We start from the raw sequence: 23,772 nt of genomic DNA on the forward strand, positions 1-23,772 counted from the left end.
CAGTCCGGTCCATAATGTTGCAAAATCGCAAACAAAATCAATCGATTTCTACCCCATCTTTTGAAAGGTATCACTAGTATGTTTGTTGGCTTATGAATAAGGTCTCATGTCTAGGTCTCAAAGAAAGATGTAGGCCTATTAAGTATTAACAAAGATATATTGTCAAAACCGTCATGTAAAAGTAGTTCTGTGTGGGGGCAACTTATTCATTTGATTAGATTTTATGCTTAAAATGAAAAAACTAAAATTTAAATCACCGTCCTAAGGTATACTAAACTGAAATATTTGTAATCAAGTATTAGGCAATTAGGCTAAGCCTAATTGTGACATCACCTCATTTTTGTACACACTATTGTATGTTCTAATAACGTGGGTCACACTGTAATGCGTTGGGTTTTCTGTGTGTTGCTATACAGTGGCAAAGATGCGACCATGTGGTTATTATGGGATGCTGATGTTACACGCAGAGTGTGGGCTAGGACAAGGAAGTACTGTATACAGTATGTGACATAAGACTGAAGTAAAGTAGTATATGTTCTGACGTTGAAACGTGTGCGTGTCCACTCTAGCTCCACTCTACCCTAGAACTGGAACCAGCCTCCGGCAGGTGGATGATGGGAGCTCTCCTCTCATTGCCCTACAACAGCCTTTTATCTACTTTGGACATAGATATAATCAGATATACGTATGTATACAATTTATCTAATTTGCAACATTATATTTTTTGTATGGGACATTATTGTCGTTTTCTTTGTGTATTCAATGATTACAGGTGATTAGCGAATAACTTCCTAGCCTACTAGAACAAATGTATGTAAAAGACAAAATAAAACGATTAAATGCAGCGATTATGTGATTTGAATTATTCTCGCATGCAGTTCTAGTAAGTACACTGCACAGTGCACACACCTGTGTTCATTTAACTATACAAGTGTAAAAGATTTCAATTTTAAAAGGATGTCTTTCATGAAAAAATAACACAACCACATCTGTCAAATATTTGTTTGTAATGTCTGTTTTATCCACTAATTTGTTTTTCAGGTTAACAGCAATGGACACCTTACCTTTGCCTCTCCTTATAGGTCGTTTAGACCTGAAAGTTTCCCATCTAGGGAGAGAGATATAATTGCTCCACTTTGGGCAGATTTGGACAACAGAGACAGTGGTGCAATCACATATAACCAATACACCAGTGGCAGTATCCTTAATCAGGCTACACAAGATATCAATCAGTACTTCCCAGGCCTTGGTTTCTCTGCCAGTTTGGTGTTTGTTGCGACGTGGTATGAGGTGGCATACTATTCAAGATCAGGAACTGTAAGTATTGTATTATTATTAGGGGGTCAAGCAATGCTGTGGTCTGATTTAGTTTTTCTTGGCTTTGTTCTTCTTTTGCCATTTTTTGCATTCCAGGCCTATTACCGTGCAGTAATTTTTACGAAACTCAGCAATATGAGGGCTAAGCCTAATGGCGAAGACACGAAACTCACTACAATTGGCCAAAGGCTGTAGCAATCAATTAAAAGATGCTAACTTTGAACAGGCATAGCTCATCTACGGAGCTCCGGAGTGGAGAGAGAAAAAAGAAAATCTATAGTACCACGTGGCCACCGTCGTCGACGTAGTATCTTGTGGCCACAAGATAGTATTTTGTGGCCACAAGATAGCATCTCATTCCCACGAGATAGTATCTCATACCCACAACATAACGTAACTCGTGGGCACGTGAAACTATCTCGAGGCCACAAGTTACTATGTCCCCCCCCCTCTCTCAATGGCAACTCTGGGGCTCAGTACCCATCAACCCGTTTGACCATCAGCAATAAAACTTCAATACACATATGCATCTCATTATGATACATTGACCTATGACCTCTTACCCCTTGATCTCCCACTATTCTCCCACTATTTTGCCATATCTCTGCACAACCCAGCGGTCAGGGGTGAGCTGTACCGAGTGGCAATTAATGAGCAACGCCATTGGCTGACGATCCACAGTCGATAAATCTATAATTTGGGGCAGGTCCCTGATTTGCATATGGTTTTTAAGTGATTGCATATTCAGTAGCCATGGGACAGACAGCTGACTTTGAGATGGTCAGACGCTATTAAGCCAAGGACTAAATTTGTGTAATACGCACACAGATTCTGTGAATAATAGTATAGATTATTATTATAATTACCCATAATAATAATAATTGAATTATCTCATGAATGTAATACTCCTGTATGAATAATGAAATAATTTGGGCAGATTTAATGGCAAAGTATAAATTAATGACAAATGTAATCAACCTAACAGAAATAGTATTTATCATCTTTTCTTTTTTCAGAGCACAACAATCCAAGCAGTGTTGATCTCTGGAGATCAGTACTCATTTCTACTGATGATTTATGGAACAGTAGCCTCATACAATCGCAATATACAGGTAGAACAATTACAAATGGATTTATTTTAATGCATTTTTTATAACTTGGGGACGATTCATACTCTATTTTGAATTTTGTTCGGTTCGGGGAGTCACAAAATCTCAGTGGGACCGAATAGCTGAATTAATGACGGTACCTCCCCCAGAACCTCTGAATGACGTCATATTGTAGCTTACACAGAGCCAAACCAAAATAAATTCGGCTCTAAAAGTGGAGTATGAATCGGGCCCTTATCTGCTCAGTGTTTTCACAGCTGCTGTCACACAAGCATGTAATTCAGAACCTAGTGATAATACTCACCTGTACAAAACTTACAACCAATTTTATGTGAATTCCCAGGCAGGCTACGACACACGCGACTCCACACACCATTTCACCATTCCTGGATCATCCTTTCACCGTGGAAATAGCCATGAGACAAGTTTAGTTAGCAGCAGCAATGTTGGCGTTGCTGGACGTTGGGCTTTTCGTGTTGACCAGGGATCTAGAGGCTGTGGGTTTAATGGTAAGAGAACACGCAAATGCAATCACAGAATAACTTCTGCCCAAATCTGAAAGCAGTGACATTTAGTGTTGTAATGTTTGTGCCATTCACTGCTTTTTGTAGGGCTACACACTACAATGTTGTTGGTTGTTGGTAAAGGGTGCTTTACAATTTGCTTTACATTCACACATTCAAAAACCTTCACACACTGATGCATTCATGCAAGTCACCAACCACATCAGTCACATCATCAATCAACATATCAATTGCAATACACTGAACCCCCTACAGTGTCTTGCCCAATCAAACAGGAACGATACGTAATTTTCCCAAGATGACACAGGAAACCAACACGATCAGTGCAATTTACTACTTGGCGTTCCAACACTGATGATTAGTATGTGTAATATACTGTGAATGTTAGTGAATGTGATGTAGAGTATGTACAGTAGTTATTCCACTGTATTTCTTTTTTAATCCCAGCTTTGGATAATAAACTACGGTACCGAATACAAGGCTGTCTGTTTAATGTTATAAAACCTGATCGACCTTATCCTGTCATTTTGATTTGTTTTCAAGGTTCCCCTGTCCAATTGGGTGACTCCTTCTGGAGTGACGACACTTGCAATCAGAAGTGCACCTGTACCTCAGCGGGCCTGCAGTGCTACAACCAACCCTGTTCTTTCTCCCAAATCTGCCGTCGTGATTCTTTCCAGTTCTCCTGCCAGACGGTACAGAGACGCACATGTACCATCGCTGGCGATCCTCACTACTACACCTTTGATCGCAGAGTATTTCACTTCCAGGGCACCTGCACTTATGTCCTATCTGAGGAGTGTGGTCGTGGTCTGCCCTACTATCGTGTGGAGGGCAAGAATGAACACAGGGGCAGCACCCGGGTGTCGTGGACCCGACTAGTAAAAGTGTTTGTTTATGATGAAGTTATTGAGCTTGTCAAGGGCCACCGTGCTGAGGCAAAGGTTAGTCATTTTATTAAGCCAAACTTTTACTGTAGTTCATTCATTGTATAATTTTTTACTCAAAGATGTTATAATTTTATAATTTTTCTTTTACTCATTTACCTGCAGGTAAATGGAAGCTATGCTGCCACACCGTTCTCCCTCAGTAACAACAGAGTCCAAGTCTACCAGTCCGGATTTTCCGTGGTTGTGAGCACTGATTTTGGCTTGCTGGTATCCTATGATGCATACAGTTATGTCACTATCAAAGTGCCCTACGATTACCAGAATTCCGTTTGTGGCCTCTGTGGAAACTTCAACCTCCGTGCCCAGGATGACTTCCGGACCCGTCAAGGCCAGGTTGTGAGCTCTGATGTTGTTTTTGCTAATAGCTGGAAGGCGTCGGGGGATGACGATCCTGGTTGTGGACCCCGATGCGGAGGCCTGCTCTGTGCTGCCTGCACCTCGGCTCAGATAAGTCTCTACGGCAACAATGACCAGTGCGGCATCCTCCAGAACCCATCCGGACCCTTCGCTAATTGCCATGGACAAATTCCCCCACAGACATATGTGGAAAGTTGTATCTATGATCTATGTGTAGGAGGAGGGTACCAGCCTATCCTATGCCAGGGCCTTAGTGCTTATTCCAGACAGTGTGAACAGCATGGCATACAGGTGAACACCTGGAGGAAACGCGGCTTCTGTGGTATGTATGAACTATATCAACTACATGTTTTGCCTTTGGAAATGCCAATGATATGAATGTCAATAATGTTTTATGTCTTCATTTGTCCAGAAATCTCCTGCCCAGACAACAGTCACTTTGAGCCACGCGGCACTGGGTGCCCTGCGACTTGCGTCAACCCCAACGCCACCCAGAATTGCCCCATTCCTTCTCAAGAGAGCTGTATTTGCAACTCAGGACACGTCCTCAGCGCTGGGGTCTGTGTCCCTCTTGCTCAGTGTGGCTGCACATTTGAAGGCCGCTACTACAGGTCCGGACAAACTATCATCCTGGACAATGACTGCGGGAGGAGCTGTCGCTGCAGTCATGGCTCCATGACCTGCCACTCTCACGGATGTAGTCCACTCGAGTCTTGCAGGGTGGAGGATGGAGAACGGGGGTGCAGACCTAACAGCTACGAGACATGCTGGGTGAAGGGACCGAGGTCCTATCGCACATTTGATGGGCTGTCTTACGAGTATCCTGGAGCTTGTCAATTAACCCTCGCCAGGGTAATGGGATTGTCCCAGTACCCCCACTTCTCGGTGACAGCAGAGAAGGTTCCCAGAGGCAGAGATGGTTTTGAGCGCTTGTTGAAATTTGAGGCTGAGGGGACCCAGGTGTCGATTGACATAGGAGGTAGCAGCAGAGTGCAGGTGATTATTTCAGTTGCAAAATTAGAACATATTAGTAATGTCTTATTCCCTCTGTGAATCCTTAAACTAAACCTCTTATATTGTTCTTTGTGTAGGTTGATGGTCAGGTCATTGGACTTCCATTTACCACTGCGTCCAACCGAATCCGCATCTTCCACAGCAACGTTCACAGCATCATCATCCACACCTCTTTTGATGTGGTCGTACAAGCAGACTGGCCTCACTTGGTGCGTGTCACCGCTCCCAGTGTCTACAACGGTTCACTCAGTGGACTCTGTGGTAACTACAACGGTCATCAGCATGATGACTTCCATACTCCCAATGGCATTCTGGTCAACAGCCCTCAGAGTTTTGGTGACAGTTGGCGGGACGGCTCCCTGTCAGCACACTGTGTGGAAACCAGCAGGCAGACTCGGAATCCGAACAACCCAACAAATTACTGTGGCGTCATGGCGTTGACTAGTGGGCCATTCGCCGTATGCCATGGCAGGGTTGACCCACGCGACCATGTAGAGGAGTGTGTGGAGGACATGAGGGAGGCCAGTGATCCGACTGTAGCCATGTGTGAGGCTCTGCGTGATTATGCACTGCTGTGCCAACAAACTGGCATCACCTTAGGGGACTGGAGAAACACCACAGGCTGTGGTAAGAACAAAGTCTTGCCTTTTCTACAACATTGTTCATTTGATATTGATCATGTTCATGACGTTTGTGCTTTCTCTTTCTCCAGTGCAAACATGTCCATCTAACAGCCACTATGAACTTTGTGGCACCTCCTGCCCATCCTCCTGCCCCAGTCTGTCCTTCCCCTTTTACTGTGCCACCGTGTGCCAGGAAGGGTGCCAGTGTGATGATGGCTTTCTCCTCAGTGGCAATCGGTGTGTGCCGACCATAAGCTGTGGATGCCAGCATGAGGGCCGTTATCGTCAAGCTGGTGAGAGCTTCTGGGCTGGTGAGGAGTGTCAGAGCTACTGTAGCTGTAACGGCACCACCGGCGCGGTCCACTGCACGCCCAGAACCTGCGCTCCCCAGGAATCCTGCCGGGTGACAGACGGTGACTATGGCTGCTACCCAAGTCCCCATGGCACCTGTTCTGCCTCCGGAGACCTTCACTACCTCACCTTTGATGGCAAAGCGTTTGACTTCCAGGGGACCTGCCGCTATGTTCTGGCGACCGTGTGCAATGACACCAGTCTGCAGCAGTTTCAAGTAGATGCCAAGAATGAGGCATGGCAAGGATCCCGTGTCTCCATCACGGCTGAAGTGTTTGTCAGTGTGTGGGGCTACCAGGTGCACATGTCAAGGGGGAGACGTGGAGAGGTGCAGGTCAGTTGTGTGAACCAGGCATTGCCTTGTTGTGTTTTATATAACAATTTTTGTAACTCATTCGAAAAAAGCACATTATTTTTCATAAATCTTATTAATCACAATTATTTAAACTTTCCTTAAGGTGAATGGTGTGTCTAGAAACTTGCCTATTCTCTTGGATGGTGGTCGTGTGTCTGTCTATCTAAGTGGACATCGCACATTTGTCAACACTGACTTTGGGCTCAGTGTCAGCTACGATGGGTCAACTTGGGTGTCCATCTCTGTACCCTCAAACTATAGGTATGTTTCATGTATTTTTCTGCTGTTAATTAAATAAATGTCTTGTTCTATCTACAGTATAGTAACAATTCAAGTCTGTAAAGGTGTTAGCATTTACTGTAGCAAGCGTTAGCAAGTAAACAACAGGCTTTGTGGGAGCAGCGACAGCTCCGGTGGCTGTGTTCCTGCACCTCACATACAGTAGAGATGATCTATCTGCTCTGCCCGAAAGAGAGCAGATAGTTGCGGAGGAGAAGTAGAGACAACCTGCTGCTGCTCGTCTCTTGCAGCGTGTTTGTTAGCACTCTACTCATTTTAGCCAATACATACAGTAGGTCTACTAGGTCATGTAGTTAGTATTTAGTCATTTGCTATTTAAAATTTTCTTTTCATTATTTGCTGCACACATTGACACAAATGGCTGTCACTCATGACCTTGGACTCACTTAATGTACTGCATTTTACCATACTATCGTTGACACTGTTGGTGTGAATTCAGCATAATAATGATAATGTAATTTTTTTTATGATACCACGCTTTCCCACATTTGATTTAGTTGCAAAACTACTCTCAATGTCAGCAAGACAAAGTAGATCTATCTTCTGATTTAAACATTTGTTTTCAAAAAAATTCAAAAAACAGTGGGAAAACATGCGGACTGTGTGGGAACTTCAACGGGAACCAGAATGACGAGTTCCTCACCGCCATTGGAGTTGCAGCCTCATCTGTCACTCACTTTGGTAATGCCTGGAAGGTGCCCAGCAACCACACCTGCAGTGAAGGCTGTGGCACGTCCTGCCCGCGCTGTGCCAACGAGGCGCCCTCTAGGGCCCAATGTGAGGTGATCCGAGCCTCTGAAGGCCCCCTCAGTTTCTGCCATGGGGAGGTGGACCCAACGCCTTACTTCAATGACTGTGTGTTTGATGTGTGCATTACGGGGAACAGAGGCCGGGATGTGCTGTGCAGAGCTATTCAGACTTACGTCAGCGCCTGTCAGTCTGCCAACGTTAGAATCTACCCTTGGAGGCAGAACACTACCTGCAGTAAGTTAACAAGTTTACTCTGGCACCCAAGACAACTGGTTCAAATCTATTGTTCTTGGCTCTGTTCATACAAATATATCAGTACAAATCTAGTCAGACCAAGGGGGAAGCCCACTTCCCTGGAATTGAAGCTCACTTCTGGGTTCTTGTTCAGCCTGCTGTTCCTAATAAAGGCCCAGCATGGATGTTGCTATTTTCCCTTCTACCGTTTGCAATACATTATAATCTAAAAAAAATTAAATGGGCATCATTTACGGTCTGAAGAAACCAATGGCGTAACACTGGCCATTTTGTTTACGTCTATGAGTCAGACAAGGACTATTAAGATGCCATCAGACTGAAGAATAAACTAACCTTCTTTACTAAAGGTCCTCAATCAGCCACGCCACTTTAGAAAGTGTCAGTGTTCACAGCGGAGGGAAAAAAAGGAACGCGCATTAACCATACCCTAAGAATGTCATTAGAGTTCAGATACAGTACCTTAGTTGATACATCATTGTGTGTCTCGTTGCAAATCCTCAAAGCAACTGGCACGAAGGACCGGCCAGGTTTCAGTGTAGTTCCACCCCGGGAGGAGAGGGGGAGGGTTTCTCCATGATGGCATCCAGCTTCCTCGCTGTACGCACATCCTCCAGTGAGGTTCCCACAACGGAACCCGCCTCACCAGCCTGTTTAGAAAGGCGGGATATATCTGTATATCATTACAAATGCAGTCAGACAAGGCTTATTCAGATGCCATCAGACAGATGAATAAACACACTGTCTTTACTGGAAATACTTTATCAGCCAATTAAGCCTACTTTAAGTATGAAGCATGCATAGATTGCCTACTGTATAAACTAAACCTCACTTTCTCCCTTGCAGGGCTTGATTGTCCAGCAAACAGCCATTATGAGCTTTGTGGCACAGACTGCGGGCACACATGTGCCAGCAGCATTGACGCTAGCTGTGAGCAAGTGTGCTCTGAGGGCTGTTTCTGTGATGACGGTTATCTCAGGAGTGGAGGCCAGTGTGTCCCTGTGGAAAGCTGTGGCTGCCAGTACGATGGATTCTACTTTGGGGTAAGTTGCATTCCAGTCAGATCCTCATAATATGTTCTATTCACTATGTCCACTTAAAGCTCCACTTCAAAACCTTTTGATAACTGTTATGTCCCATACAAATAAAAGGTTGCATTTTTAACCCATTTACTTTTTTTCTGAAAATGTAGGTCAGGATTTATAAGGCGTGGTTTAGAATTGGCCTCAGGTCTAAATGGGTTTAGCAATAAATCCCACCCTTCCCTGACTGTAGTCTCAGGGTTTTCAGTGGATTTTAGTGTATTATTTGATACCGTATGACAGACATTTTAACCATGGCATACTGAAAAGCAACAACAATCTCAAAGTTCAGATACAATCAGGCATTAATGTGATTTGACCGGCATGATCCACACACACTGTCCACTTTGACTTCCTTATGTTTCTGCCGTTTGTGTGATTACTACCAAAGTAGCAAACTAATACATTCCATTCCGGCCTACTGGGTCTCCATAAAAAAAAATCCTCCAATTCCCTCAAATGTAATCTAATGTTTGTAATCTAAACAAACATGAGCATTTATCCCAAGTTTAATTCATGATTCCTATTTTGTTTATGAAAAACACATTGAAATACAGATTGTCTAGGTTGCTGTGTTACGAATAATGAGCAGATAACTAGTGCTGCAAAAGCATTTACTGTACAGTTACAGTATAGGCCTACAGGTGCAGAGTGGAAAAACATTAACATGACTGACAACATGGAACATATACTGTAAGAGCCACTGACAACATGATTATGAAACAGAAGTCCTCAAAACACAGTCTCTCTTTCTCTTACATGTTACAGGCTGGGGAGTCTTTCTGGACACCCGGTTGCTCCCAGCGATGTGAATGCTTTGCCCCGAATGATCTTCGTTGCTCTGCTGTATCCTGTAACCGCACGCAGGAGTGCGCTATCAAAAACGGCCAACTGGGCTGCTTTGAAGCATGGACCACCTGCAGCGTGTGGGGAGACCCCCACTATGTCACCTTTGATGGTGCACTGGCTCATTTCCAGGGCACATGCTCTTACGTCATCACAGAGAGTGTGAATCAAACTGGCACTGAAACTGGGTTCTTCAGAGTGGTCGCGACTAACAACCACCGTGGCAGCAACCAAGTGTCATTTGTGTCAGCAGTGGACATATACCTGTCAAATCAACAAGAGACAGCCTATGTCAGGATTGGAGCCAACAGGAGAGTGAAGGTAAATGCATTGCTAAAAGCAAACAAACCCAATTTTTGTTTGCTACTAAAGAGTAAAAGACTAGACTGAGCTTGGGACACACCAACATTATATTATGTATTAAAACTCATTGGATGCCAGAGGGCAAAATTGCACCAAGGTAGGTGTGCCAGGATTTTGTTATTTTTCTTCACCTTTTCATAAAAAAAAATATATATATATATATTTTGGGGGGGCCCACTGATAGATCACGCAAACAGACACAGTCTTTGTGATTCAGTGGAAAAAAGAATTGTGTCAATCGGTTCCAGAGTTGAAGCAGAATGAATCAACCGTGCTCCAGCAGTTTACAATAGTGTCTTCTCTCACACACCCACAAGGGCACACACACACACACACACACACACACACACACACACACACACACACACACACACACACACACACACACACACACACACACACACACACACACACACACACACACACACACACACACACACAAACCCACATGGTAAGCTCAGCATTTTCAAAAGACGTCAAAAGACCGGGGCCTATGTGAAAAAATATATTCATGATCAAATATCAATGTTTCTCTCTCTTATATTCCAGGTTAACAACCGTGATGTATCTCTCCCTGCCACTGCAGGCAGTCTAGCTCAGGTGGAAAGAGATGGATCTTATGTAGTGGTCGACACCAGCGACGTGATTGTCCAGTTTGATGGCCAGAGCACGCTGTTGGTCAGAGTGGGTCAGAACCACCGCAACAGAGTTGTTGGCATGTGTGGTAACTTCAACGGTGACCCTGCAGATGACAAAGCCTTGCCCGACGGCACAGTGGCACAGAATGACAACAATTTTGGGAATGGCTGGAAGTCTCCCACAAGCCGTTCTGGGTGAGCCAATGCATCAACTGATATTTTCTGTCAACACACTGCATCATATAGAACAATGTGAAAAAACATAACTGAATCCAGAAGCATCATTAGACTGTGTTTGAGATTCCCCCAAAAAGAAAGGAAACTAAACTGTATGTGAAAAGCAACTGCATCTTAGACAGCAGACGTGTAAAGGCTAATTCATACTTCATCACATAACAGCTTGATTGCCAAAAAGAGCAGATCTTCCAATTAAAATGTGACACATCGTGATACTTTTGAACAAGCGACACAGCTGTAGGACAATTAGTTACATAATAGTTAGATTTGGCTTAACCTGAGCCTCTCCCTATCCTTGCTAGATGCGGGGCCACAGATGACCGTAGCGGTGGCGGCATAGAAAACTGTCGCGTCAAAGAGGAGTTCTCACAGCTGTGTGGCATCATCACCAACACAACTGGCCCGTTCAGCACCTGCCACCTGCACTCTGACCCTCAGCCATTCTTCACTTCCTGTGTCTATGACCTCTGCCTCTACACGCCGGCCAATGGCAAGCTGTGTTCGGCTGTCTCGTCCTATGAGAGAACCTGCGCAGTCTTGGGGCTGGAAATCCCCCAGTGGCGTGCTGATTTGCAGTGTGGTACGTAGACACTGTATTGATGAATAGCTAAGATAACAAAAGAAAAATTCATTGTTTGAAAAAATAATAATAATAATAAACTTTTGTCCCAGATTGGACTAAAGGTATTACTATTTTCCACTTTGTGTTACACTGTCTTATTCATTTTATGTCTCCATGTCCCCAGCGGAGATAGACCCCTGTGAGGAGCTGGACTGTGTCGAGCATGAGTGGTGTGGCGAGAAGGGTGGTGTCTACGGCTGCTTCTGTGATGAGAACCACCATCGTCGCAACAACGAGAGCTACGGTACAGTACAGGTCACACTGAACAACAATGATGAAACCGTATTTCAACATAGTTTCAATATAGTTCAACAAGTTCGACAAGTTAACAGTGCTGTATGGATTGTCTTTACATGAATGCGGTTTTCTGACAGTGGAATGGTTGGTACTGTATGCCAGGTCAGCCCATCAGGGCCCTGAGACTCTTCATAGGGTGTAGAGGTTCAAGAGTCTGAAACACTCAAGCATAATTAATTATGTTTAATTAATGACATGATGGGGTCTGAAATTCTGAATGCAGTAGAGTCCTTATTAATCCTCAACAGGAGATTATTGCATTTTCATAATTATATGCCACACTTAACGTGTCTTGAAAGATAGAGAGAAGTAATCATATGCCACACTTCATTCATGGCAACACATAGAAATGTCACTGCATACAATGTTGCTATTATTATTAAGAGCATAGTTGTATTTGTTGTTTTTAGTGCATTACATTTAAATATAAAATATATTTTGATCTCTCTCCCGTACATAGATTCATTTGTCTCGTGTGCCAGTAGTGCAGGCAACATGTCCCTGTCCCGCTGCCAGCTGTTTGAAGCTGGCTTCCATCCTGAGATCCTCCACCTCAAGGACTCATCCTGCAATGGGACTCTGCAGGACGGAAGGCTGGTGTTCCACTTTGATAACAATGCAGAGCAGTGTGGGACAGTTCTCTCGGTAAAAATGTCCAAAGGCTAGAATGTTGCAGTTGTACTTTTATCAGTGCACTAGATACCTGTCTAGGATAGGATTCATGCTGTATAAAGTATACATTTGCATCTCTAATACACTTTTGTCATTTCCTCTGACAGAGCAATGGTTCCTACTTCATGTACAAGAATGTCATCCAGGGTGACGTGGACCCCCATGACGCGATCATCAGTCGTAAGAGGAACATCCACCTCCCTTTCAGCTGCGAGTACCCTCTGACCCAGTCTCTGTCTATGGCTGTAGGCATTAACCCCATAGAGAGGTAAGAGCCTACAGTATGCATCCCATTACCTTATTTCCCATAAATCATCCCATTGGAAGGCAGTAAGGCACCAAGGTGGTTTTAGTTAGTCTGTTTTGAATACATGAATTACTCCTTGTGAATTATCTCTGACTGTCGGCCTCAGCTTCATTGAGGTGTGAGCCAAGACATTTCCTTATATTTTTCAGTCTTGAATAGAGATGCTTTTACCTTGTTTTTTGCAAGTGCCAATACCGATTAAGCACAAGTGTTGTGTTGTCTATATACAGTATCATTTATTAGTTTCGTTTTTCTGTAGCATTGTGTCCAGGAGACTTCCATCAGGGATGGGCCGTTATCGTATGAGAATGATCCCATTCTTAGACGCCGACTACAGTTTCCACTACACTGGTGATAGTAACATGGAAGTGGAAATGGACCAGAGGATGTACATCGAGGTGCGATCGGAGGGAGTTGACGGTCAACAGCTAGCCACTGTTCTGGACTCCTGCTGGGCCACGCCTGTCAACGACGCCAACTATCCTGTCCGCTGGAATCTCCTTGTTAGAGAGTGAGCTATTTACATTTTTCAATTCAATTTTATTATGCTGCCAAATCATAACAAGTTACATAATACTTTAGAGCAGAAGCCGTCAAGCCGAACATGTCCCCTGCTGAGCAAGCATTTAGCGAAAGTGGCAGGGAAAAACTTTAACATGACAAAACCTAAACTAGAACAGGGATTCTCAAACTGTGGACAGGGGACCACTGATGGGCCTTGAGGGTATTGCAATTGGTCCCCCAAAGGCAAAACACTCAATAATTGAATATATATATATATATATATATATATATATATATATATATATATATATATATATATACATACATTACACATACATACGTACACAGACATCCCAAGGCCATTTGTAGCCCATAAACATCCTCAAACACTTGTCTTCTCTCTTTCAGTCCTGTTAGTATCTCCCTCCTTGATCTACTTGCTAGATTGTTTTGTAATAATTGCAACATTCCTCCTTGTGGTCCAGGTGTCCTAGTGAAAAGGACACTACAGTAGAGCTGGACAAGAATGGTGTCTCCGACGTGGCACGTTTCTCCTTCAGGATGTTCACCTTCAAAAACTTCCCCACTATCTTCCTGCACTGCCAGATCCACTTGTGTCTGCTAGGCCAGCAGGACTGCACTGCTGTATGTATCAGTGTGCGTGTGGATGTGCGCGTGTGCCACAGTTTTGTGTCTTTGAGCTTTGGCTAAATGTCTCAAATACTTTATGTATGTATTTTCCTGCAGCATTGCTACCCTGGCTACCGCCATAGACAGCGCAGGGAGGTGTCCTATGATATTGAAGGCGTCTCACTGGGACTGGGCCCACTAACCTGGAAGATGCCGAGTGGAGGTACAGTTATCTTATGATTGTAGCTTCTCAGATATCAGATATGACACATACACAGCAGTGTTGCTGTTGGTGTACTTTTTATTTATTTTTCGTGGTAAATTCACCCCAGAACCTACAGTACTGTACCATACAGCAGTGGTTCTCAAAGTGGATTCCAGGGACTCTGTGGGTTCCTTTAGAGAGGTCTAAATTGACCCATACAACTATGTACTGTAACTCTGACAGTGTACAAATGGAACCAAATATTTGGTTCCATTTGTGTCAGAGTTAGGGAGAGACCTGAAAGTTTGAGAAACACTGCCATACAGCACCGTAAATGTATAAATCCCATATTATCTGTTAGTTACCTTAGGGATTTAATAGTATTTTGTCTTTTCCTTTCCCAGGTGATCGGCCGGTGAGGTCTGTGCCAAGTGGCACTCCCGGTCACTTTGCATCCCTGCTGATCCTGGTTGTCACTTCACTGACTGTTGCAACCATGGCTTAAGAAGAGAACACACTCGGGTGTGCCCACACACATACATGCATGCATGGACGCAGTTACAGATTTGGTCGAAAGATAATAATTTATTTAAAATTATCTTTCAGTTATTTTCAAACCTTACATGGTGGAGCTTGCAATTTTATTGTTTTGTTTTAATTTAATTTAATGTAAATATAAAAAAAGAATGTATGATGGTGAAGATGAAAGATGAAAATGATGAAGTAAATGTTGTGATAGTTCTCTAATTGTTACACAATGCTAGCAGTTACAGTATAATCTATTCTATTGAGCAACAGTAGGGGGCAGCATAAGATAAACCACAGAAGACAGCATTGCTCATTGTGGTAAAAGGGATATTTCAAGTTCAAAAATCTTTTGGTCTTAAAATTAAAACATTTTAACTCTCACTTTTTCATTTCTCTAATTACAATCTAAAATATGAACCCTTGTTGTCCGTTCTAGTCCGTTCTAGCCCTTGCTAGAACGTAGATTGCCGAAAAGGGTGACAAAAAAGGATGATCAAAAATAGTTACGTCAAGGCCCTCTGCCAGGGGCAAAGACAACTCGGACACTGTGACTTCTGAGACACAGTGTACGTGACAAACAGAACTCACATGCAGAATACAGAATTTCAGTTAAATCTATTTCACTGTCAACATTCTGAATTCCTCAGTTGTCATCCCCATCTTAAAACCAGTCCAGTGACTCTGAATATGAACTTCTGAACTCAAAAAATATAGATAACATTTTTTAGAACAGATCTTCAAGCTACGTAACAATGTGTCAAGGGCTCGAGGGGCCCTCCCCTATTCACTGGACACACGGACGGAGAGAGATTTTTTTTTTTTTTTTTCAGAGTCATCTGTCTATGGAACTGGTTAGGAGACGGATAGTAACACTGTTCTAACTGGTAAAAAATAGTACAAAAAAAGGAGTAAAAAATAGTCAACCCACTAGCCCTACCTTGCTCTCGACTCTGAATTAGAACTCTGCTGCTGTTGACAGGTTTGGTTGGCTAGAACACGCAAAAGACACACACACACACACACACACGCACGCGCACGCACACACACACACACACACACACACACACACACACACACACACACACACACACACACACACACACACACACACACACACACACACACACACACACACACACACACACACAGCGAGAGAGAGATCAGGTTTCATATTTGGGACAACGACTGACAGATACAGAGATCTTCATATGCCTATTAAAGGGACAATTTACTATTTTAATCCAGAGCGATTTACAGTAATCAAGGACTGACAGAGATGTCTATACTGTATTATGGTCATATGAGTTGGGTCGTAGCTGTGAGGGCAGCCTGATCTCTAGATGCGAGGGCCACAAACCTAGTAATAATGATTATCACACATCCACAACATGGGATTTGTCATTGGTATTTTGCTATGTTACAACTGCGTCAAATGAGTCATCGGTATATTGTGGACACATTAATTTCAATTACATCAAATTAATATTTTGCAATTAGTAGACTAGTCTTGTAATGTCCACCTTTTGTGCAATCACAGTATTGACCATATTCACATGGAGGTAATTTTTCTGTTACTGTATGTCATACTCAAACCTGAAGGTACGCCCCCCTCCAGGAAAACCGTTATTTTACAGAAAAATCTGCAAACAAAATATTGATAATAGTCTTCAACATTTCCTTTTGTCTGTGATGGCAGCTGAATAGCTAAATACCTATGCATGGGGTTGAACTGTGATTGTTTGACAAGTTGGGCTTTCTTATGGTTCAGCATCGTTAATCCTGTGGCTTATGTAGCTTTCCCTGCCTTACAATGTCAACATGTGACGAGTGAATGAAAGCGAGGCCACCAACTGGCCTTCATAAGGGCATGAGTACAAATCAAAGAGAACAGACAGAATAAACCGGTCAGGGCGACAAGCGAGGTCACGCCATGTCTTGGCCATCTGGCCAGTGATGTATATCGATGACATCAGGGATCTCCATATATGGGCATAAAAGGGATTCTGGGGAATACCCATATATGGACGTTTACATATATGGAGAACCAGGTGATGGTAGTCAGCTCCACATATTGAGAGAGAGACACCCACAGATGGGTGGTGGAAGTGGTTTGGTTCCAAATGTGGCACCGCACAGTGACAGACAGAAAGGCACAAACAAACAGTAAATAGTATTTACCATCAGGCCTGCTGTATGGATCCAGATGGGTGGTGAGAGTGTTTTGTTCCAAATGTGACACAGACACAGACAGACATAAAGGCACAGACATAAAGGCACAGACACACAAACGTGGCATTTTCCATCAGGCCTGTTGGTTTTGATCAGTGATGACGTGGACATTAGGGATCTCCATATATGGACATAAAAGGGATTTGTTCCCCCTGGCATCAGGGATCCCTCTAACAGGGCATCATCTGCAGGGATCCCTCTAACAGGGCATCATCTGGGATACAATCCCTTTTATGCCCATATATGGAGATCATAGTGTGGTTCTCCTAACAGGGCATCATCTGGGATACAATCCCATACAATGCCCATATATGGAGATCCTTAACACTGAGTATCTGACATCACCTATGATGTCACCTGTGATGTCACAGTGATGTGTCAGGGGAACCACAGTGTCAGGCATTACACATATACATACGGACAAGCTGTGCCGGTTCTGACAAACTGCGACTGTCTGTAGGTCGCAATAAGCTGTATAGAGAAGAAGGGAAGGCAAGTAACTGACAACATCTAAGTAAAGCATCAGGTATCTTTAATGATGAAGATAGGGTTACATGGACATTCAATAAATGAGGCCCAGGGAGGGTTGAATCAAAGTGAGCTGTATGAAATTACAGTTCTTCCCAGAGAGGAAACGCAGTGTATCTACAGAACAAGTATGTAAGGATTGTTGACAGACACCTGCCTTTAACAACAGCTCTTAACACTTTGAACAGGGGTACAGGATGGAGACAACTGGTCATGATGCAAATGGCAATCCACACACACATACATGTAAGATGAAAGGTCTTTCCAAAACTCAAGGAGGCCTTTACTGGAATCGAACATGAGGAAACAAATTTGGTTTTGGTTTCCGATAATCCCTTGATGAGAATCTCGAATGAATTCTTTTTACTGGTTTAGCAAGATGTTTGTGGGACTGTAGCATTCCACCTCCTATTATAAAATGCTGTCAGCGCAGTGGCTGCATGACCGCTGACTCAAACACAATACAGGTGACTACTGCTCTGTTATCTATTAGCCTGCAGCAAATTAATGAATGCATTCTTGTAGTAATTATTATTATTAATTTAGTAGTAGTAGTAGTAATAGTTAAGTAGTAGTAGTAATAGTGTTGTTGTTGTTGTTGTTATTAAGGCTATTCGATAATGTTGAATACCTCGATATCGATATTACCCACGATATTAGTAAAAACAAATGCATTTTATAGTTTTTAATGTTTTTCTGCTTAAGTTCCACTGCCTGCCTATAACCCAGATAATGAATAGCATATCCACATGCACACTGCACAGTACACATATAAGGGTTAGGTAGGTTTTATTGAAATAACCACACCTGGTTACAGATGGATTGCTTTTTTGCATGTGCTAAGTGCATGGATAGTGTGTCTGTTAATTAATTTGACACATACACCGATACCTCATTTCAAGCTGTCTTCATCCATACCGGTATGTATTGCATGTTGATACCTCGATATCGATATATTTTCGATGTATTGCCCAGCCTTAGTTATTAGTATCAGCTATGCCACGTAGATAGTTGTTCATGAATAGTGCTGTCAAATAAATCTATGAAGCCATCAAAGCTGCTGCAGCATCACTTGGAGGCAACCCATAGTCACTTAAAGGTAGGGTAAGGTATAGTTTGGGGTTAAAACGGAAAAATAAATGTGTTAAAATGTAACACACCTCGCCGTGCGAGGCGTTGTGTGCTTGTAGATCGGCTGTTTTCACTAGTTTAAATAATTTAAAAAATTATAAATACAAACAAACGGTTTTGGACATACAGGTTTCCACCTGAAAAAGACGATAGCAATTTATTTTAACAAAAAGAAAATCACTTGCCCTACCTTTAAAAGAAAAAAGAAATACCTGTGGAATAATTCAAAGCTAGTCTCAAATCTCTCAATGGTCAGCAGACATTGATGAAACAATCATCTGAATACCTCAGATCAAGTGGCATGGATGCATTCTCAAAAAGAAAAGAAAAGTTAAATACTTACTGTAACAATTCCATAACATAATAACATACACTATATAGGCCTACAGTATGTGGGGATGCCTGCTTCGTCTCTCTCGTGTAAAGGGTCCTTGACCTGAGAAACGTTGAAGACCCCTGACCTAGACGAGTGTTTCACAAGCTTTTTAGTTCAAGACCCAAAAAAGAAATTAGGCGTGAGCCCGGGACCCAAACTAAAAGCTCACAACGTGCCGCTTCGCGCCGTGTTGTGAGCTTGTAGGTCAGCTATTTTCACAAATTCTTAAACATTTGTTTTATAATTTATGGAATTCCTTTGGTTTTCCTTGTATTTATTAATGCAAAAACTTTATTCATGAAGATCTTAGCTTTTGGGGAATGTTTTTTGAAAATGTTTTTAAATGATAATAATTAAGGGGCCTATAAAAATGTGTCCACGACCCACAAATTGCCAACCCAGTGTTTGGGAACCAGTGACCTAGACCAGTGGTTCTCAACCTTTTCAGGCCGCGACCCCCAGACTAATCATATTTTAACTGGGGACCCCCTACCCTGACAAGCACTAAGAGTTGAGGCATTACATTTTGTGTACATGGTTCTATTGTGAAAATAAAAGGTCCTTAAATTGTCACTTTAGAAATGTGCATAAACCCAGTCTATACACTTAAACTTTATGTTGTTGTTTTTTTTACTGTTGAGTGAGAAAACAATGTTACACATTAAGTTAATCATAAAATCATAAAATAATTTGTATATTTATACTGCCTGGGTTTGGGTAACCCCTGATGTAAAGAAACAGTTAACAGCATTACTGCAGCTATACCATGACATCCAGCTATGAGCCCGGAGTAGGTTTGCGTTATGGGTGGATGCTGCTTTGGGAAATTCTTACGGGTCCATTTTTACACTCTTGAGTTAAATTGACATCGTTGGATTTTTATCTGTGATGTTTGTTTTGCTTTTTGGTCCTTTTTAATACAGAGTGGGCTGAGAGTCAGATGAAATACCTTGGCTCTTTCATGTTCCTCCCTGCCCCCCCCCCCCCCGACCCACAGGTTGAGAACCACTGATAGATAGATAGATAGATAGATAGATACCTTTATTATCCCATTTATGACCTAGTCCTAGACTATTAGATCTATACTAACAAAAAATATATATATACCACTTGTGTTCTGAACAGGCTGGTGAATAGGCTGGAATTCTGCCAATCATGTTGCCTGTGTTGCTTTTAGGGATCATAAGTAAGTAGGCCTACTGTACATTCTTGACTATTCTGGAAATGTACCGTAAACTACAACTAAATTCTCTGATTATTGGTGTGTATTTTATTTTCATTTAATCATGTATTTATTTACTTTGCAGGTATGGTGGCCTCTGGTAAGTCCAAATCTATACAAGTAGAACTATATAGATAACATGGATTATATATACTATACAGTATATATATATATATATATATATATATATATATATATATATATATATATATATATATATATATATATATATATATATATATATATAACCAGCAACATACATACATTTAAAATGTATTAAGAAATATATTCATGGAATCTAACAGTAACATTACAAAAGTTATTATGGAAAGGCCTTTCGATAAGATAGCTAGAGTAGATAGAAATAGAGGTATTGTGTTTGTGCAATCTGTCACCAATAAAAAGGGCGTGGTAGGTGTACCAAGTATCAACAATGTTATGGATCAGTATATACATACAGGCATGTGTATTATATTGGTTGCGACCGTCAGGTCGCACTTTACTATGAAAAGCTCCACCGCCTGTCAGTCAGTCAGTCTGTCATGTCACACTTTTGCCCTACTCATATCTCCGCCACCATTGGCCCTATCAATGCCAAACTTTGAACACATACTCCTTGGATGGCAAATCACAACCTCCACCCCTCATTTCTCACATTGCCCTCTTTTAGCGCCACCATCAGGCCGATTTTCGCAAAACACATTTTTGGACACTGCTCCTAGATTTTGGCCTAAAATCGAGAGAGGGCGAGGTCATTTAGGATTTAGCGACCCAGTCGGTAGATTTAGCAACCCAGTCGGTGGATTTAGCGACCCAGTCGGTAGATTTAGCGACCCAGTCGGTAGATTTAGCAACCCAGTCGGTGGATTTAGCGACCCAGTCGGTGAAAACTACCGACCAGGTTGCAACCCAGTTGTAGGTCGCTAAATGATCTCGCTCCTACTGCTAAAATCACGCAAAGCGGTACACAGTATCTCTAAAGTCATGTCATCAACGTGGATTTGTCCCATTTCTCATATTCCCTCCTGATTGGCTACGAGTTTGTGTATGCGACCTGACGGTCTATCTCCCGATTTAGGAGTCTTACTGATATGGTAGGAGGTAATTAAATATAAAAATTAAATAAATGTAAAAGAAATGTAAATATGAATGGGGCAGGTTTACAATCTACAACCACTTTCAAATTGCACAATTTACTTCCTATCAAGTATAATTTATAATGCATTATAAGTACGTTTATCATGCATTATAGACATAGGATGCATAGCAAGTGTTACATAATAATACATTTTATTTGTATTGCACTTTACATTTGAAACAAACCTCAAAGTGCTACAGTACAGAATGAAAAAAGGCAGGTCATTCCAGAGCCGGGGAGCCCTGACAGCACAGTCAAATTAGGTCTTCAGACACAAGTGGACTAGTAGGGTGACCTACAGTTATGTAGGTCATGAAGTGACAGAGACATAAAAGAGACATATCATTTTCAACATTGAACCGCATGTCATAATATACCTTAGAGCTGCATGTCGCCGATCACATGACCCCAACAATCAATTCCAGTTCTAGGCAACACAGAAGCAACACAGATGAAAATTAGTGGTATACCCCTTTAAAAGTGTGCGAAAGTGGTTGGTTGGTTGGTGTAGATTGTACTTTAAACTTGCCCCTATATATTTACATTTATATTTAATGTACTGTACTACATGACACAGTACATATTTTTCATTGATTTAGGACACATACTATTTTTACATGGTTTATTTATCATAAAAAATACATTTCCTCCTTCTGAATGTTTAGAGCAAACAAGTTTGGCTTTGGGTTTTGATCATGCCTTTATCGAAATTGGATATGAGGAAGCAAGTTTTGTTTTGTTTTTCGATCTGTCTGCTTGGGAATCTAAGATGTCTTTTAACTGGTGTAACAAGATGTTTGTAGGACTGTAGCATTCCATTAAAAACCGCTCAGAGACTGGTGTCTCAGAAACTAATTAATCAAGGTGACAAACATGTGTCAAAATGTTCTCTCAGTACAGGTTACTTGATAACCAAACTTGCAACCACAACCATGCAATTTATTTGGACAATGTATCCTGTACTACTTGAAAGCAATACTGCACTTTATACACAACTCACTTTAGTATGCAAATATTTTTTTGCCCTCTAAGCGCTGCTATTCTCCCAGTGCAATACTACACAACCAAGTGGAACTTTATAGCTATACTTTGCACCCTTGTTCTTGTATTCAGGTTCTATGCCATGTTTTCCTGTGAATTGTAATTGACTAGAAAGTTTGCTACTAGTAGTAGTTGCTATTACGGTTTTAATCCAATATTGTGCATACGGAGAATACGTTACACAGGTCATTGATAGTATTATCGGCAACCTGTCATATGGACATCTCTTGTGTAGATAACGAATCTCAATCATTTAGCCATGAACAAGGAATCATGTTGATTTACATTATATCTGTAAATAAGAAATCAGGCATCCATGCAATAGAGTAAGTTACAGTTTAGATTTGTAAGAAAACAGTAGTTTCTACTGTAGTAGCAATGGTATTATATAGAGCTTTTGCAACTCTTCTCACTGGTAAACATAAATATTTGTAATCAAGTATTTAGCCTAATTATGATATCACCTCATTTTTGTACACTCTAGCTCCACTCTACCCTAGAAGTGGAACCGCACTCCCACGAGAGGATGATGGGCACTCTTCCGTCATTTCCCTACAACGACCTTTTTTCTACTTTGGACAGAGATATAATCAGATATTCGTACGTATACAATTTATGTCATTTTCAACATCATATGTTTAGTATGGGACAGTATTATTACGTTTTCTTTGTGTATTCAACGATTAGCAAATAACTTCCTGTAGCCTAGAATTGGGTTGTATGTAAACTATGTAAAAGAGGAAATAAAGCCATTAAATGCAGTGATTATGTGATTTGAATGATTGATTGTAGTCAGTTCTAGTCACTACACTGCACACACACAAGATTTCAAATGAGTAAATGTAACAGGATTGCACAATCTGTCAAATATGTGTTTTTAATGTTTGTTTTTTCAACTGATTTGTTTTTAAGGTTAACCACAATGGACACCTTACCTTTAACAGCGGTTTTCGCTCGTACACCCCTCGAAGGTTCCCACATGGATCCAGAGATCTAATTGCTCCATTTTGGACTGATTTGGACAACAGAGGAAATGGTGCAATCACATACAACCAATACACCAGTGGCAGTATCCTTAATCAGGCTACACGAGATACAAATCAATACTTCCCAGGCCTGAGTTTCTCTGCCCGTTTGGTGTTTGTTGTGACATGGTATGAGGTGGCATACTATCCCACATCAGGAACTGTAAGTTTTATCATTATACTTATTATTATTATTATTACCCTTATTAATATTATTATTACTGCAATTTAACAGCAGCTGTTGCTTGG

General features: G+C 41.8%; 1 protein-coding gene across 1 annotated transcript in view; it reads left to right on the plus strand.

The window, feature by feature from the left end:
- Positions 1 to 23,772, plus strand: part of LOC308303082 (IgGFc-binding protein-like) — a gene marked incomplete at its 3' end in the record, with an annotated part of 57,287 nt that overhangs the window by 19,956 nt on the left and 13,559 nt on the right. Inside the window, exons 4-22 of the mRNA XM_080747402.1 lie at positions 3,494 to 3,894; positions 4,003 to 4,579; positions 4,670 to 5,253; positions 5,349 to 5,898; positions 5,984 to 6,579; positions 6,704 to 6,861; positions 7,484 to 7,884; positions 8,749 to 8,945; positions 9,753 to 10,151; positions 10,743 to 11,026; positions 11,371 to 11,648; positions 11,815 to 11,934; positions 12,448 to 12,632; positions 12,767 to 12,927; positions 13,238 to 13,477; positions 13,956 to 14,115; positions 14,218 to 14,323; positions 22,983 to 23,098; positions 23,411 to 23,686. Of these exons, the coding sequence (XP_080603528.1) occupies positions 3,494 to 3,894; positions 4,003 to 4,579; positions 4,670 to 5,253; positions 5,349 to 5,898; positions 5,984 to 6,579; positions 6,704 to 6,861; positions 7,484 to 7,884; positions 8,749 to 8,945; positions 9,753 to 10,151; positions 10,743 to 11,026; positions 11,371 to 11,648; positions 11,815 to 11,934; positions 12,448 to 12,632; positions 12,767 to 12,927; positions 13,238 to 13,477; positions 13,956 to 14,115; positions 14,218 to 14,323; positions 22,983 to 23,098; positions 23,411 to 23,686 (5,789 nt within the window). The remainder of the gene's footprint in view (positions 1 to 3,493; positions 3,895 to 4,002; positions 4,580 to 4,669; positions 5,254 to 5,348; positions 5,899 to 5,983; positions 6,580 to 6,703; positions 6,862 to 7,483; positions 7,885 to 8,748; positions 8,946 to 9,752; positions 10,152 to 10,742; positions 11,027 to 11,370; positions 11,649 to 11,814; positions 11,935 to 12,447; positions 12,633 to 12,766; positions 12,928 to 13,237; positions 13,478 to 13,955; positions 14,116 to 14,217; positions 14,324 to 22,982; positions 23,099 to 23,410; positions 23,687 to 23,772) is intronic.

Source organism: Nannobrachium achirus (assembly GCF_963921795.1).
Source record: "Nannobrachium achirus genome assembly, chromosome: 18".
NCBI classification, from domain to species: domain Eukaryota; kingdom Metazoa; phylum Chordata; class Actinopteri; order Myctophiformes; family Myctophidae; genus Nannobrachium; species Nannobrachium achirus.